Source organism: Melospiza georgiana, chromosome 3 (genome assembly GCF_028018845.1).
Source record: "Melospiza georgiana isolate bMelGeo1 chromosome 3, bMelGeo1.pri, whole genome shotgun sequence".
Taxonomy (NCBI): domain Eukaryota; kingdom Metazoa; phylum Chordata; class Aves; order Passeriformes; family Passerellidae; genus Melospiza; species Melospiza georgiana.
The window spans coordinates 33,148,446-33,166,627 of record NC_080432.1 but is presented as its reverse complement, the minus strand read 5'-3'; the positions used below and the strand labels follow the sequence as shown (position 1 = coordinate 33,166,627).

The 18,182-nt window shown below is 35.2% G+C and overlaps 1 protein-coding gene across 1 annotated transcript in view; it reads left to right on the top strand.

Moving 5' to 3' along the window:
- Nucleotides 1-18,182, top strand: part of SPATA17 (spermatogenesis associated 17) — an 87,067-nt gene that overhangs the window by 35,104 nt on the left and 33,781 nt on the right. The window contains exon 7 of the mRNA XM_058020993.1: nt 17,647-17,850. Within this exon, the coding sequence (XP_057876976.1) occupies nt 17,647-17,850 (204 nt within the window). The remainder of the gene's footprint in view (nt 1-17,646; nt 17,851-18,182) is intronic.

The following is an 18,182-nucleotide window of genomic DNA, read 5'->3' as shown; positions in this document are numbered from 1 at the left end:
CAACATGAAGGGCATAACCTCGCTTTAGAAACTCATTTTGACTGGCTTATTGTTGTGTTGTTGCACTTGTCAAGAACTAACAAGTTATTAAGCTGAGAAGGGATTTCATTTTTTCCCCCTTTTTTAATTGAGCTAATGCTTAGGTTGGTGCAGTGTTCTGCTTGTTTTTAGGAGAGATTGTAAATGTGGGTTTTCAGTTAAAGCTTTTCTTATTACTCCCTGAATCAGCTTATTTAGCATGATTGTTTTCACTCAAAAAAGTCTAATACATCTTAAATATTATTATTAATTCATTTTGTCTCAGTATTACTGGTATATTATTCCAAACTTTCTTATGGAAGCTGCTTTAAACAGACAGGTAAACATACCAGTAGATATATCTAATATGAATTTGATATGATTGATAAAGCTTGTGGGTTTGCCTTTTTTTTTGTCCCCTCTTGTAAACTTTCACAGAAGGATTTTGTCTCCATAAGTGTTTGGTGGCTGATTGTTCTTTGTACAGATATGAAATTAACATGAAATATTAGTATGAACTTAATGCTTGCTTTTTTTAAAGTTGTTAATCATAATCTGTGTTTAACAACTGTTAATCCTAAAGAATGCAGGAAAATACTATTACACTTAATGACAAAATATTTAGTCTTCCCTTCTGTTTGGGAATTATTTGTGATATATTCTGTAGATAGAAATGTGGTTTGATTAACTAGATCTCAGTTATGAAAACTTGATGTGTAAATTATATTTAAGTTTTGTTTGTTTTTAAGGCATAGCATAATATAATTAAAAAATAGCATAAAAAGTTTTCTTAATGGCTATTAGACAAGGAAGCTAGTTAATGACTGAAATTAGCTCACTATAATTTATTTTTCCACATGTAGATCTAGGATATTGAGAATAACCTGCACAGTGTTTTATATTGTTTTAAACTGTAGAAAATTGAGAATTCTTATTTTGAACAGTGCAATTTATATAAACACATGCATTTAATATGCTTACCTGGAGTACAAAAATTGTCAGGTTGGAGACCTGGAGTGACTTGTGGTCTAGTAAGATTTTAGTAAGCTCAGTTCACCTTCAATGATACAGGCTTAGCAAGCTGTAACACTTTTAAAGGAATGGCAGTCCTCATTTCAGCCATGGAGGACTGCTGGTAGAGGGCAGCAGTAACTCTTATGGTCTGATGAATTTTGGTTACTAATTTGACAGAATTAGAATTCAGCTAGCAGAACAAAAAAATTCTTGGTATTGCTTGCTGAGAAGGTTTGTGCATACTGAGACTCAGAGCGCACAGAAGTTTTTCTTTATGAGAGAACTGCACTCCAAGAGCTGTCTTCTTTTGCAGGTAGTATTTCAAAACATAAGTAAATGTACATCAATGTGAAACCTACAGACAACTTGAAAATCATCAAAGATATATTTGAACTTAACTACTTACTATAAAGTCTGTATTCCAGAAGTCCACATAGTTGTAGAATTTGATATCTTGATAAGATACAGGGCAAATTATTTTCATGCAGAATTTACTGGTTTGATGCTTCGTGCCTGACATTTTGCTCTCTAAATGTCTGGTCTTCTGACCTAGCTATAGCTACATCTTGCTGCTTTTGAAGAACAGTTAATTGGATTACTGAGCAAGGACCATTCACATCTCAGTAGAAACAGGCAGCAAAAGTCAACACTTTTGAGTGAGTTAAGAAAACATATCATTTGTAAGCAGGATACATAGCAAATGAAAAGAGGACATTGATAAGCTGGATTTATTGTAGTCATGCATTCCCTAAAGCCCAGTAAGCTATAGAGATGGCTTACCAAAGTTTGCTTCCCCTCCCCTTCCTGCCATATGCACTGAGATTCAGTGATGGAGCTGAGCCTCCTCATGCATCAAGGCTGCAGGTGTTCAGGCAGGTTATATAGACAGCATTGAAAAAATCTCTATTTGCAATAATTGTTTCAAATATGTCTTATAGTTTGGAATATTCTTGTTTTAATAGAGGCAAAAAGGGTGAGAAAAGGGCGTTTACTTATTGACAGAAAATAATTAAGGAGTTGTTGCTCCTCAATTTTTGTTAAGAAAGCCATGTCAATTTTCATTCTTCTCTCCCAAGCTGAAGCCCACAACAACATCTCAGAAGTATGTTTATATATCTGTATATCTATATCTATATCTTCATCTATATCTATGTCTATATCTTTATCTATATACAAGGTGTGCCCATTCCTAATTGCTAACATTGTTTTACTTTCAAGAAGTAAAGCTGAAGAATGTGAATGTCAGGAATGTACAGGGATGTCTGGTGTGGATGCAATAGCATGGCCTATGATTAATTTAGTGTTTTGTCCTTTTCATGAGTTGTTATTCAAGAATTTATTTCTTTCATAAACTGTTACTTTCTAAAGAAAACCCACTTTCGGGTTGCTTAGTGCAAGAGATTCCTATGTAAAATAGAGCAAGGAATAATTCTATGTGGTGACAACGTTGTGACTTCCAAACCAAATTCAATTTTAAAAATAGGATTCTCTGTATTTCTGGTTTTAAGTTTTTTGTATAACTCAATCCTTTTCTTATGTGTTTTTTACCTTATCAGGCTGATAAATTTTGACTTTATGATGAACATAATAAAAAAAGTCTTTGTTAAGAATATATCTCATAATTTCCTACCAGTAAAAAAATTTGTTTTCATAATTTTTACCTGTTTTATCATGAACTGAATTGTGATTTCTTATTGACACATGAAACCTAAAATAATTAAGTTTTTCTTATTAGTCCAGAATCACAGTATGCTATTTCCACTACAGTGGTAATGATCCCTTTTTTTTTCCAAACTCATTAATAAATTAACTACTTATTATATGTCATTAATAAATAAACTACTTATTAAATGTGGTTTTCCATTATAAACATGTTTACCTATGCAGATTATTATTCTATATCCTTGTAGTTCCTTTTTCTGTATTAACAACCTTCACTATAATTGAACAGGTTCTTACTTCTGCTCTTTGTCATATTTTCAAGGCCAACATTTGTAGTGAGGGCCATCCCCTGCCAAGTGCTGACAAATGACCTTTAAAGTCAATGACAGAGAAAAGCACTGAATACATTCATGGCACTTTGCAGAAATGGGGATGAAGAGCCCACTTGTGTTGAAATATGTGGTTGCATGATTCCTGTCATTGATATTTTCAGCCTTTCAAGAAATTTTGAAGTTGGTTTTTGTCTTACAATGTGATGAGAGTCAGGAGTATGACAGTCTGAATCCAGAGATCCAGTATCAAGCTAGCATGCAGACCTGTGTTGTTTTCAGTATCTGCTGACAGAGCAAGCTGAGGTGATGCTGAGGTGATTCTGTGAGTGGCAGCAGGTGCATCAGCACCTGCAAGTCCACAGTGGGACGGGGAGCAGAAGCCAGAGGTAACTGAAATACGGAGCAGAAGTTGTGTCCTGTGAAGTACTGAGTTCAGGAGAAGAGCCCTGTGGAAACTGTGTTCCAAGTGCCACAGCTGAAAAGGCCTTCTGCTATTACATTTTCTCCTGTCACTTAGGAGAGGATTGGAGAATCAGCAGAGCAACAGAGTTTTCCCCTTTATAGTTTTTTACTGTATAGCAAACAGTACTGGTGATGTAAAAGAGTTTTAATTCTCTTTTCTCTTTTCTTTTGTTTCTAAACAGATAAACACAATTACTTTTTGTCACACAAAATAAGTGTACAATTAGTCCAGGAAGCCAAATTTCTTTTGATCTGCAAAAACTTGAAAGTTTTGTCACACAATTGAAGAACATACTTGTACATTGTTCATAGTGGGATGTTATACATGCATCGCTTAAGCTTATCATTGCTGTGGCTGGTAGACTGAGTCACAGCCTTTCTTCTAATGCTGCACCTCCTGCTCTGTGATAAATCATGCTGAGAGTAGATGAGCTAATGCTGCTCCTCCATTCTCTGGGAGCTTCTGTTCTGTCTGAATGCTTTAACTATTGAGACCTTAGAAAATTAATCATGCTGTTATGTGTGTATGTCTACTCTCGACTTTTGTATAGCATCTTCTTTCTCTTGGCCCAATTAGAAGACCTGACTGGATCAGACTTAAGGCTTTTCTGCCAAGCATCCTATTTTTGACAGTGGCCAACAGTACGGCCTAGGGTAGAGAAATAAGATGGAGCAATGGGGCAATATAATTACTGTCAAGAGTACTCTCTCAGTTTACAGGGAACAGTAGTTGAAGGACTTGTAGTTCTTAGCTGTGCAACTTTCTATTTTTGTAATATTTAGCTGCTTTTTTTTTTTGCCTCCATATTCCTTCAATTCCTGCCTCTCCTAATACCAAGAGAAGGAATAACCTAGACAGGGAGAGTGGGTTAAGAAATCTGGCGCTAACACTAGCTCTGAAGTTGTGCTTCCTTGGAAGATCAGGTTCATTCATTCTGCTTGCAGTGTTGTTTTGCTCATGTATGTTCATTTCACAGCTTTGCTGTCTCTGATATTCTGCCACAGGAGAATATGCAACTGTGAAGTGCTTTATTCTGTCTCCACAATTTCATCTGGTTCTGGGGATTGCCTCTGCCACTCTGAGCAACACTTAAGTCCATCACTTTTTAGCCCTCTTTAGCAAGGTGACAGTTTTTCCTGATGTCCTTGGGCAGTTTGTGAACAGATACTGCTCATAAGATCCTGGTAATTTAGACCTGCAAGGGAACAACAAAGTCCATGTGTAATACTAGGCCCTTTTCATTGTAGAAGTTTTAGAAACCATGGCATTCCTTTTAGCGGCAAGACACGAGTTCTCTTTTTGGATCACAGTAGTTTGGTTTTCAGTGCCTGCTTGAGTGTGTCACCATCAGTGTGTTGAGTCAGGGGTAGTATGTGGCTGATACTGGCCCACATTTATTGCCATTGAAATAATGCTTTGTAAAGAATTACTTGTAAGGATATGATAGCTGATGCTGTAAAATAAGAAAGTATTTTGAATGAAACTAGTCTTGACCGAGATGATCCTTTCCAGGGAGATATAAATATGTGAGAAAGTACCCCTTTAATAGTTTAGCACTATATAAAACATTTAAAAAAAGCCCCAAACCCCGACCTTAAGAATAATGTTCTGTGAGGAAGAAGGAAATGTTTGCTATGAGTTACTTCCAAGGGAGTAACAGTGAAAAGTTCTAATATCAGCAATGAGAACCAAAATTTTCCATTTTTACTCTCTCTGTGTACCTCCACAAGCAATTCCATTTTAGCTTAAGGGGAACCATTCAGCAAACTTCTCTGGATTCTGTGTTAGGGATTTTGAATATAAATCTCCTTTGTTTTTAAGAACAGTTTCATTTTGATTTTCTGTATTTATTGTAGAACTCAAAATATCAGTTTTATCAATTGTTTCCATATTTTTTAGCATTTGTCAGTTCCTAGAGTAAAATATTTTAAATTCAAATTCTATTCAATGCCAAAGTAGTCATATATTGAATTTTTCCTGTCAACAGAGATGGCAATTCATAAGCATTATGCTGACTGCCTTTGTCCTCTTTTCACATTACTGGAAATCAGGAGTTAATTCTGCTGAAGTTACTGCACTTATTCAGGTCTAAATGTCTCATGTTCTAAGTGAGAAAGAAAAAAGGCCACAAAATCCTTCATGGAGCAGGTTAATGAATATTCAGGAGACACAACTGATTAATATGCCTCTAACCTAATGTGCTGTCCTGTAAGAACTTGAAAAACAATTGGTCTGAAATGACACTGTTTGACATCCACTCTGTCTCTGGACAGCTGGCAGTTTTATTCTTATGAGGGTGAGGACTCAGTGGATAAAGCCCTAGCCTTTGATCTCTAGATCCACAGTTTAAGAGACAAGGCTGCAAGTTTGGTCATTTGAGCTTAGTCTCGAGTGAACAGTCCACATCACAAAATGATTATACATAATTTGTTACTATTGGCAGTGTCTGTTCAGGAAAGGCCAAGGACTGAGCTAGCATGAAGAATGAATTAGCTCTTACCTTTTACATTTTATTTCCTCCCTCTTTACTGTTGTAATTTTATTATCCTGTCTCTAAAACATTCAGGGGATGAAATTATCATTCATTATAAGTACTAATACATCTTGAAGATGAACTAAAATAGTCAATTTTTTTTTTATTCTAGGTGCCCCAATCAATGAACATCCCTACCTATCCATGGGTGTTTAATATCCACTCATCATTTCTCTGCCAAGTAGTCAGATGTTTCTGAGTACTTTCCAAAGCTTGTACCATGAAAAATCCTATTTAAATTAAAGAGGATGAGCTTTCTTAGTTCTCCGGCAGGCTTGCAGCTACATTTAAATTGGAGTTGTATGTGAAGCACTTCATGCTGCAGTATTCTGTTTTTATAAAATATGATTTCCAAAGGGTTCACAATTTGCATTATATCCTTCTGACAGTACTTGTGACAGGTATGTTCAATTAGCAAGCTTTCCTCATGTATTCACTTCCCATTGAAAGCCAGATGTATCAGTCTATTCACAGGCATTCACTCCAGGAAAATCATTACAATCTTGTACCTCATGGGGCACTGTCCACACCATCTCAGTTCACTTGGAAGGGATCTCAGTTCGTGTTGCTTAACATTTCTCTCAGAAAAAGGACAAAGTAAGGTAAACTGAAAGAAGACAGAAACTGAGCTGTTTGTGATTCTGAAAGACATTGTACCTGAATTCCAAAAATTCCAAAAATGACCTTTAAGTGATTTGCACAATCAAAAATCTCTTGTTCTCTTAGAATCTGAGTCCAGCTCTTGCCCTTTGGGATAACTAATCTTGAGAACACAGAACTGTAATTCTGCTACTCAACACACTATCATGGTGGCATAAAAAAGAGGGAAAGAGCTGAAAGCCAAAATACACCTTCAGAATCTATTTGGTGCTCCCACAGCCAAAATAATTTAGTGACAAACATTTTAGCTTCCATAGATTTTCCAATTTTGCTCATATTCTTTTCAGACATTTTTGTTCTCCAGGAAATAGTGGTTATCTCTCTAGGGAGGACAAGTACAGTCAAAGCCAAAACTAAGATTGTAAGTGTGGTAATTTTCTTGCCCAGAAATGGGTAACTGTGTTTAGAGGATGGAAGAAGTGCTGTCTGCTGATGCCATAACCTATTTCCTATGCAAAATGCAAGGATGTGAACTATTTCAGATGTATTTCTTCCCAGTGTCAGTGAAAAGTACTTCCCTCCCATTCACTCTTCTCTGAAGTCTCAGCCTAGCACAAGTGGTAAGTGAAAATATTTCCAACAGAACTCAATAATTTCTCCTTTTGTCTCACTACCTAGAAAACAAGATACTCGCTTCCTATTCCTTAAAGATAGTCCATGAATGAACTTTCAAACATTATCTGTGATGGTATTGTAAACTCTATTTTTCCTAAAGGCTTCCTGCTATAAAATAATTTCAGTTTTTTTCGTAACTGGTTAACTGTTCAAAGAAATGAGAGCTTGCACAAAAAATTAATCTCTCGTTAGAAAGAGCTTAATACACAATAAAATGTAAAGTTTGAGTGTTGTTTTCTGATTGATCCTATGAAAACCTAGTTTTAAAAGATTTGTCCCAGTAGATATGGCAATATTTCTGAGATTCTTCTGAAGAGCTTGTTACTAGCCATATCACACAAAGCTTGATATTTTAGCAAAGTGACATCTCTGTATCTACCGTGTATTATAGCATTGAGCATTTCAGCCTTAGTAATTTAAAAATCCACTAACTAGAAGGTCCCTGCATTCAAACAGTCTTTTTCGGTATCTGAATTGCATAATCCCTATTTGTGTGGATTTTTTCTAGACAACAAACTTTGTACTCAATTCCTGTGGGTAGGATTAATGGCAGAGTTTAAAGGACAAGCTGTGCGATCTATCAAAAAGTGTACATGCTGAGGTCTTAGAAAAACATGACCACATTTTGTGTATTACTGTCAATTGGGGTGGCAAAAGGGTTGGATTGCTGCAGGGTCAGAAAGCCGGTAAGAATGAGTTATATATTGAATGCTGGCTGTTTGTAGGATATGGTAAAATCTAGTAAAAGCATTTAAGAATCTATACTGCAAGGAAATCACAGTGCAGCACAACATCAGCTAAATAGTTCACAAAGCTACATTCAGAAATGATGGACTCCACTGACATTCTTGAAATAGTTACTGGTGTAAATTTTGTTGATGCATAGTAGTTCATCTGGTATTTAACCAAGTTGGTATGAGCTATGGTCTTGCTCAGGTAATTTTTTCTCCTGTTATATTAGGAGAAGTACATGCTAAGTAAGAGATAATTGCATAAGAGAGAGGTTAGGAATGGCGTGGGAGAAGTCATGAAGATAAAATACCATGCATGTCTCAACAGCAAACCTTCCTGTTGATTAAGAAGTGGCGCTGATGGTATCCTTGCTTTAATGAGACTTCAAGATGAGTGATGCACACAGCAGTTCTTTTGTTTTTCAGCTCTTAGGCAACAGAGTAGCATAATGGTAAAGTTCTTTCATTGCTTCCACTGTTTATTCAATATTCCATGCTTTTGTTTAGTATCTAATATATACTGTTAATTTGGGAATTGTGTCTGTCCTGCAAAGGACATCACAAACACTGTACATCTCCCTCTATCTGTTGTTTGCTTTGTTTTCACTTTTTCCATTTCAGCAATCTTTTAATAAAGTCCTCATCTTTGGGTTTTTTTTCTGATTATTTCAGTCTTATCTACTAATTTCTGACTACCTTTAGTAATCAGGCTAACATGCTTCTGTTCCTTGATTATTCTTTCCCTATACAATACTATTCATTAAACCTTCCCCTCATTGTTTATTGGTCTGATTGCAGGCTGCTTTGTTAAACATTCTGCCACATTCTGAGTTTTTACTCATTGCTTAATTCCACAGATTTACTGTTTAATAAGTCTGTCAGCATATATGTCTGTGAGGGAATACTCACATGTAAGCACAATGCAAGAGACATAAGGCACAAGGAAAAGAATGTTACATTGTTTTGGTTGCACCTATGCAGTTTTGAGAAGTAAAACAATTCTCTATTTAGCAATTATGTCCTTGACAAAGGAAATCTCCATATGATTTCCATCTTTACCTGATACAAAGAGCTTCTCCTCTCTTCTGATATGTTGCAGGTAACTTCTGATGTTACAAATTAGAAGAGTCTAAGTGGTATAATTATAAGGATTTTTTCTCAATCCAGTTAGAAAAGGAGTGAATTGCAAGTAGATTTTTTTGTAGAAAAAAAATCCATTGTGACAATGGATGGAATTATAATTTTAAGGATGTAAGTAATATCACACATGTAGGTATGTGTTTTAAGGCTCTGAAAACTTCTCACAAGATACATTATTGTAGCCTCAATACTGTTTGTGTGTTTACAGGCAGTTATTGAGACACAGAAGAATAAATTCACCTTCAGAGATTATTTTTTAGACTAAGATCTTTAATTCCCACTTACTCAAGGTGGTTATAGAAGCAGCTTTCTTTCAGAGATTCTTATAATTTGTATGTTATCCCATATTCAGCATAGCACTTCTTAAAGAGAAAATTTAAACAATAAATGAAATTTCCTGTTCCTGTTTTTAAAATAAAGCCATTCAGCAATTAAATTGTGTTTTTCTGCTTGTTTTGAAATCAGAAGTCAAATGAGAAGACAGTAAGAGAACTTTGAATGTGCTGTCCCTGTATTGTGTCTTTATCATAAGAGTATTGTTTCCCATGCCATCACTCACTCATTCGAGTTATTATCCCTGATGTAGTCAAGTCATCAAGAGCCTGTGTTAGAATTAGATTTGACAGAGTAAGCCTCAGTCAGAGAGACAATCAATGAAAGGTGGATGCATTTTTGGGATGCATCTGCTGGGCTACTGTGTTTTGGATATTGTGCCACAATATTTCATGCAGTAAATGAAAATTATGTTTCTCTTTTGTCTTGATGCCTAAATGACCAAGCAGTTGGTACCTGTTTGGGTACTCAATTGCAGTGTTGTTTCCTGCAATTGAACTTAGTGCCTTGCATGTTTAGAGGTTGGTTTTATGGTCTGTGGCCAGGATACTGGACTTGAATATTTCCTTAACACCTCATTGTACAGTCCATAAAATTGCTGCTTGGTTTACTTATACAAGTGCATTTAAACTGTGACTGCACTATTATTTTGATATCAAGCAAACATTTGACAGATGAAAAGGACGGAACCAAGCTTTTCTGAAGGCAGAATAACAATAATTAATGTTTCTATTACACTGTTTAAACAGAATATATATTAAGCAGAAGACAGGTAATTAATCCCACTTGAAAGAAAATACACTACTCATCACTCATTTATGAATTCTTCGGTCTCTTCATAAAAGCAGTATCTCAAATAAAGGTAAAATACCTTAGGTGCAATAACAGGCTAGGTCCTCTGGTTCTTATTTAGATGAAATTCCTGAGAGTATATTTTTCAGGGATTAGAGGATCAGGCCTGAGGAGTAGCATTAGCTCAGTGAGAACTGAACCTACATTTATAAAGCTGGGTGAAATTCTTCCATTTGTCAGGCATGGTAAAGAAGTTTTATCTCAAACCAAAATGTTAAACCATATTTTTCCAACATCTGCATAAACTTTACAATGTGTTTATTAATTGTTAATACAAAACTCTGTTCACATTAGTTAAAGAATTGCAGATTGTTGCTAGTAGAATACATTATATTGAAGCTTAAATATTTTGATGTTTCAAATTTGAATTCATGGACATAGTCTTTTACTTGTTGCTAGAACAGTGTTTACAGATTTTTTATAGATATTCTTTCTAAAACAAATCTCATATAAAGTCTTGGCATTTTATTTTCACTAAATATGAAATATTCTGAAAGTCTGTAAAAAACTAGTTATTTAGAAATTTAAAATTCCTTCTCTTTTACAGACGTCTTTGCAGCATTATATAAACATTTATTTCCTTGTGAATCATTAATGTTTCAGGGTATTTCTTTTCCCTGCTAGAGAAACTATATCTGGGGATTAACAGGATTGTTCACTGGAATTCATGTGGAAGCATAACTGCAGTAGCTGAGAAATGATCATGTTTCCTTTTAGTTCTCAGCAAGAGTAATTGAATGTTGAATATCTTACTAAACGCTGGACTGTGACAGTGTGTTAACACTCCAACTATCTCCTAACAGCAGGGCAATTATTTGCTGAGTGGGATTTTTATAAATCCCCTGGCAGTAGTATGTCCTGATAATTATGATGAAGTGCACTGGTCAGTGTTGATTCAGCAATCCCATCTCTAGCAAATATTTCATTCACAGCTCTCCTTCATGCTTTTACTTTTATGGCTTTTAAAGATCTCTTACCTCTCCTCTCAGCTTGCTTAGGTTTTTTTACAAAATACAATGGAGCAAGAAAGGATTTTCAAGTTAAGTGCCTATTTTGTTGAAGCCTTTTCTTTCTCATTTAACTCCTAATTAAAAGACCAGAGTGAGAAAGTAGCACTTTATTTAGGTTCTTACTATGACAACCACTTGCACAAGCTTCCTCCCTCAAAGCTGTTTTTTTCAAGATTAAATGACTGTTAAATTAAACATTTATATTCATGATATATGTTGATTATTTCAGTCATTCAGAGTTGGTATGAAAAAAGTAATTAAAACAGAGCATGACTTTATTATTGGTTAGTTAAGTTACAGTAAAAATATGTAAATATATCAGAATACACTTTCTATTGATTTAATCCTTGCAATTTATCTTCAGCTCAACTTTGTCAATTTTAAATTTTGTGTGTGTATTATTATTTGCAGTACAATAGCTATGCTGTATCTTAGAACATATTTGGTTTGCAGTTTTTTACATAGACTTCAAAAGCTCAGCCAAGAAGTAGGAAAGAGGACTAAAAAATAAATAATTAATAAATTGAAGTTGCAGAATGTAAACTGCTCAGGATTTATTATACCACTTGGGATCACCTCCTTTCCGATGTACTGTCCAGCATAGTTGACACAGCCTTGTTTTTCCCCTTCTACCTGCACCTTTTTCTTTCCTTTCTTTGTTACTTCCTTCTTTCAATTTCTTTTGCTGCTGCCTTAATTCATAGTTAGCTTTCAAGGCAACTCCTTAATAATTTTCTTCTTTTATACTGGAAAAAAAAATTAGACAGAAAGAGTTAACTCTTGCTTTCTGTATCAAAATGATAAGCAGGAAAAGACAAAAATGGATCTTCTTTAGCACTGAGTAAGTACAGCATTAGTAGTGGAACGAATTCAGACTATGAAATCCCTAAATCTTTTTTCTTGCTAATGTTTATTAAATCAATATTTGTTTCCTTATGATTTTTTTCTTCCTTTATATTTGAGCATTAATTATAAAGATAAGAAAATGATTGAGAGGAAACTAAATGATAGAATGTTAGAAACGCAGAAGGATTCAAAATATTAATGTAATGCTAAGGATGACTGCGTAACAAATGGTACATTTGCCAGTATGCTTGACCTGACGCAATTAATATTCCAGGTCACGCTTGGGTTTCCATGATGGAAGGTCTGAGGCAGAGAATTCTAGGGGAAAATATATCTATTGTATAACTCATTTCTCTTTCTCACTCTTTCTTTTGCCTTTTTTTTTTTTATTTTATTTTCCCTGACAAGTCAGAACCATCATCTTAAAAAAAAAAAAAAATATATATCTCTGCTTTCACACCTCATTTGCCGTATTCACCACTGGGCCACTGTTGACCAGAAGGGCCTGATGTAAGGAGGTCAGTAAGAAGCTATTAGCAGAATCCCCTCCTGAGATTTCTTTGGTCTTATTGAGGTGGAAGTTAGCATGACAGTACTGCAAATAACTCAGCTGTAAGTTTTTTTTAACAGTTAGCACAGATTTCCCCATAGTGTTTGTCATTTTAGAAAATTGTTCCTGGAAATGAAGTCCTGAAATCTGGCTTTGACAGAGGCCCTTCTTAGTGTTGAAGAGCATGGGTACAGAAAAATATATTCTTCTCCATGCAGACCAGAGGTACTTTTTTGTAATCTATGGTAATTTGGAGCGTTACATATTTTCTTACGGACTAAAGGTGCGGAAAACATTGAAATCACAGTGTGGAGTAATATCCAAGACAGATACTTTTCTACCATTGAAAACACAGAATTAAGTACAATGGTTTTGTGGTTGAGAGAGTATTTTATTAAAGTAGGGAAAGAAAATGAAGTAATGCTTTTAATACATGTATTTGTCTCAAGAAGATATAGAAATATATTAAGTACCAAAGGCTTTGCTCCCCGAAATTCTTAGATTTCCGTAGACTGCCAGCTCCCTGCAGAGGACAGAATGAATAGGGTATTCATCACCACATTGCACAACACAAAAAATTCCAAAAACAAGACTAAAACTTGGAGAGATATTTTTAAGAAAGAATGAAGCAATTTTTCCAGTGATTGATCTAAACTGGAAAGTAGAATCAAACTCATCCTCTTGTCTCTCCTATCATACTTTACCAATTTTAAATCTAGGACTAACCTTAACACAAACCTTGGGGAGTTTAGAATAAATTAGTATTAATTTTATCTGTCTAGATACTAACTCTGTTGATTGCTTTGTTGTGTCTTGTTGAATACTTCAACATATATAATTAAAATATAAAGTAATTAACAAGGATTGCTTAAAAAATCATTATTTAAATATGCACTTTGTAATCAATTTTGACCCATATCTTACAAAGAGTTTCACCTGTAGAAGAAGCAAAAATTTTTAAAGTGTCTGGTTGGCCTCTCTAAACTACAAATCCATTTTCGCTGTTGATATAGTATCTGTATGCATTTAACATGAGAGTATGTAAAAAAGGGGAACAAAAGATGATTCTTTGTTAAGACACCTTTTCAGCAATAATAATTCCAATGACACCGAATCAATAGATTTCCACATTTATTATGGCTAATTTTGGTTTCATTAAAAGTGCTAAAAGCCAGTTTTATTAGTGCTCTTGGTAATACTCAGTAGCATTCCACAGTGTTGGAACCCTTTATTGTTGTTATCTTGCTCTATTTCATATTTCTAGAGTCCCATACCTTCTGGGTGATATTTCTTGGGGGCAATTCTTCTCAGCACAGACTCCTTCTTCTGCTTGTTTCTGCTTCTTAGTCAGTGCTTCTTCCAGGCTCTCCCTGACTGGCCAACCCACCTCCTTTTATCAGTTATCTTCACTAGCCACAGCTGCAGCCCATCAAGAACAACCAGGGCTTATCAGGGCAAGGCCTATATACAGATATCCAAATACAATACAGATATTTTACTAGGACTCCTACTATATTTTCCCCTTTATTTTTTCTTACAGGTTTTACATATTCTACTTACAATTATGTACAATATATATATTTTCCTATCTCCCAACTGTACAATACAGCTAGGACTCCTACCACATTTTCCCCCTTTTTACAGAAACATATTTAGATGGCCACAACACACTACATATATTCTACCACAGCTCTTGGCTGCACAACATATATATTTACCATGACTCAAAGGCCAGATTTCTCACAGCTCCTGGCAGTCACAGCTCCTCAGCTCAAAGGCTATGTTCCTTCACACCTCTCAGGCTGCCACAGCTCTTGGCTGTCCTATCTTCTACAGCTCTTCAGGCTACATATCTCTATCACATCAGGGTCACCAGTTGTTATTATCTTATTGTTGCCATCATATTTCTAAAGTCCTGTACCTTCTGGGTGGCTTTCTCACAAGCAGCTCTTCACAGCACTGTTGCTCCTGCTTCCTCCTCAGTGCTTCCCCCTTATCAGGGAACCCACCCCCTTTTATCCCAGTTATCTTCATTAGCCACAGCTGCCACCCAGTTAAGGACATCACAGCTGCAGTCCATCAAGAACAAGTGGGACCTACCGGGGCAAGGCCTATATACAAATATTCAAGTACTACATTTCCCCCTTTCCTTTTACTTACAGATATTTAAGTACAATACAGATATTTTACTAGGACTCAAAGGCCACCTCTACTATACTTTATGAACTATAGTTTTTTATTACTACCAAACATTTAATCAAAGAAGCACAAAATAGAATATACACAGTATTTTAATAGAGATTGCAAAATGCAGTTTCAGAAAGCCATTTTACTCATGGAGACACACTATCTCTCAGTGTGACTAAAAGAAGTAACCTAGAAAGAACATTGATTTAAAGTTATTCTTTCATTTCACTCTCCAGAGGAAGAACATGTAAATTATTTCAGATACTGTATTTTTAGACTTTGGAGTAACAAACCCAAACCCCAAACCTGTGTTATGTAGATTGAAATAATAGAACAATTAATTTTTTTTTTCAGTTAAAAAATTAAATATTTGCTCCTCAATTTGCTCTTCAGCATATTTTAATTTCTTTTTTTTTTTTTTTAAGAAAAGGCTTTAAAAATGTGTAAATTTTGGGAAGACTCAGCCCTGATCAGGATTTGTTACCAATCAACAAATCCATTCCTGCCAACTTTAGAGAGATTTAGTGTTTTCTTCCAGATCGTCCTGATTCTCAGTGATGAGCATGGAAATGTTTCTCTTCTGGATAATATTTGAATTTTCAGTGCCACTGTCACTTTCTATAAAATATGTTTCACAGACATACCATGACAGCAGGGTCTCTCTCCATGGCTGGGAACCTCTGCACGCTCGTGACATGTCTAGTAAACAATCTCCACAGCTGAATATGGATGGTGCAGGAAGGGGTGGAAAAATGAAGCAACAACACAGTGAACAGTTCACTGAAATATATGAAAAACTTAATTTGTCATAGTGTAGGCAGATCCAAAGGCTGTGGTAGGACTAATGAGTGCAGTAGTATAATGACGATGGCATAGAGATGGTTTGTGTATCTCCAGCAAGGGATCTTATTTGTGTGATTCTAATGCATTCCATTTGTATGGAATTTGTATTGACTGTGGCATTTTATATTTGAGAGAACTTGTGTAGGAAGTATGTGATGTAACTGCATTCAGCAATTGTGGGAGAGTGCAATAAATTCCAAGACAGCCCATGGAACTTCTCTTTATGTAGCACTTACAGATCACCGAGTGGTCACAGACAAAACTCTACTGGGCTGTTAAGAAAATTGCAATATAACAATGCATGAAGTTCTATGAAAATAATAACAGCATGAGGAGAATGTGTTACTTTATGAGATGTTTATATGAGTACAAGCCAGATCTGCAGAACAAAAGATTAAGTTGCAGCTGGACTTTACAGATCATAGAGGCAGACCTGGAATTTCCTGTTCACTCCAGTGATTCTCTTGCCTCCTGTTTGAAGCATGGATCCCTGCCATTCCAATTTGGCATCCTGAGGAGCTGAAGGAACAGCCAGTGGTTTTTTGGCATACTTATGTTTCTACCACTTACCTCTATTCAAGTCCTCTTTCCCACTGTACATTTTACCCATTAATAAAGTATTTTCTAGTGTATACTATAAGAGGGGAACAAATACCAGAGGACCAAAATAAATTGTCCTTAGACTCATATAATTTAGAGATGAAGAATGTAGCTTTAAAAATTTTAAATAGCCCAACACTATTTTGAATAAGCTGAATACTTTTTAAAAAAAGTATCTGTTAGACCATATGTGTTATATGTACCTTATTTAATTCTTTGACACAAGAAACTGGAAGTTCCCAGTAGGATATGTTAATGAAAAATGCATTAGAGGTCATTGGGGAGAGTTCTGTCCTCTCAGCCCCAAGAGTTTAATACTTTGTGTAGAGGCTGATGCCCTACCCAGTTTTCTCGTGGGTCCTCAGTAGTCCTCCAAAAGAGCAATACAAGATTTTAAACATTTACTCTTTTCTTTAACTTTCCCCGCATCTTGAAACCAATTTCTTTCCCTACTACTTTTACTCAAGGTTTATTCTAGTAATTAGAATTATGATAAGTGCAAAGGACAATATATTTTCATTGAGCAAGTCTACTTTAAAAGTTTTAGTATACCTTTGTAGAAAATATAATTATCTTTAAACAAGCCTGTATCTTTAAATTAATTTTTGTATATTTTAATCATTTGTCATCTGTTTTATGGGAAATTTAGTGACTTTGTGCAATATGGAAAAGTAATTCTCATATTTAACAGTTCATAATTAATTCAGTAAACTCACATATGTCTATTTGGGAATTGTTTATATACAACTGATAAAATGCCTGCATATTTAGGTATGATTTGGGAACAGTTGTCACATAATTTTGACTTGCCAGATATTCAGATAGTTAATGATGTAGATTGCTAAAACAGAATTTGAAATATTTGTTTTATATCAGTAATTGTTACATTATGCCACACTAGTCATACAATTAGTGATGTAAAAAAAAAAATCAAATTCAGTGGCAAATGAACCTTTCTATTTTAGTCACAATTTAGAAATCTTTGTGCTAAATTTTTGGTTTTTACATGTTTTCTGCCTTTAAGTGTAAACACATTGTAATAGCTATTCAGGAATTTATTGTGGACATTTTGTTGAGAAAAAAGCAATTATCGGTTTTGATATTCCAAAAATTCTCTTCTATTTCTCCTTAACTATTTCTCCTAACTTGACTGATTTACTTTTAAAAATGCAGCAGGTGCCACTGTCTGATTTTGATCATAGTTTATCTAGAAATTTAAATGAGTTGAAGTCAAAGACGATCCCATTTTCTGCTCAGATTCCAGGTGTCTACAATTCGCCATTCAGGAAATCCCCAGATGAAATGGAGCTGCTGCTACGGCAGTCAAAGCCACTGACCCACAGGAAGCAGGAAGGGAAGAGTCCTTTTGCTGATGAGCTCTATGGCTGGCCAACATGTAAAGAGCCTCCAGCTTTTGTCACATCACTGCCTGTGCTACCTGCTGACAGACAGAAACCTCAGGTAACACTTTCCAGTGACTCTGCAGCAGCTTTTGCTCTCATCTTTCATCAGGGATTGTCACAGAATATCTTGACTTGGATCACCAAGTCTGAATATCCCTTTTGTGAATGTTTTTTTAAAATATAAATCTAGTGCTTGCATTGAAGATATAAAGTCTTTGACACAGATTTGACTTAAAGAAAAAAGAAATCTAGGTGTTATGTAGAAATAGGGAAATATTAATTCTTTGTATGTTGTTTTTGTCCTTTTGGAAGAAAAGTGTAGTTTATGATATTTCAAAAGTATGACCCAATATAATTGAGTATCAATAATATGATTAATTAGAGCTAGAA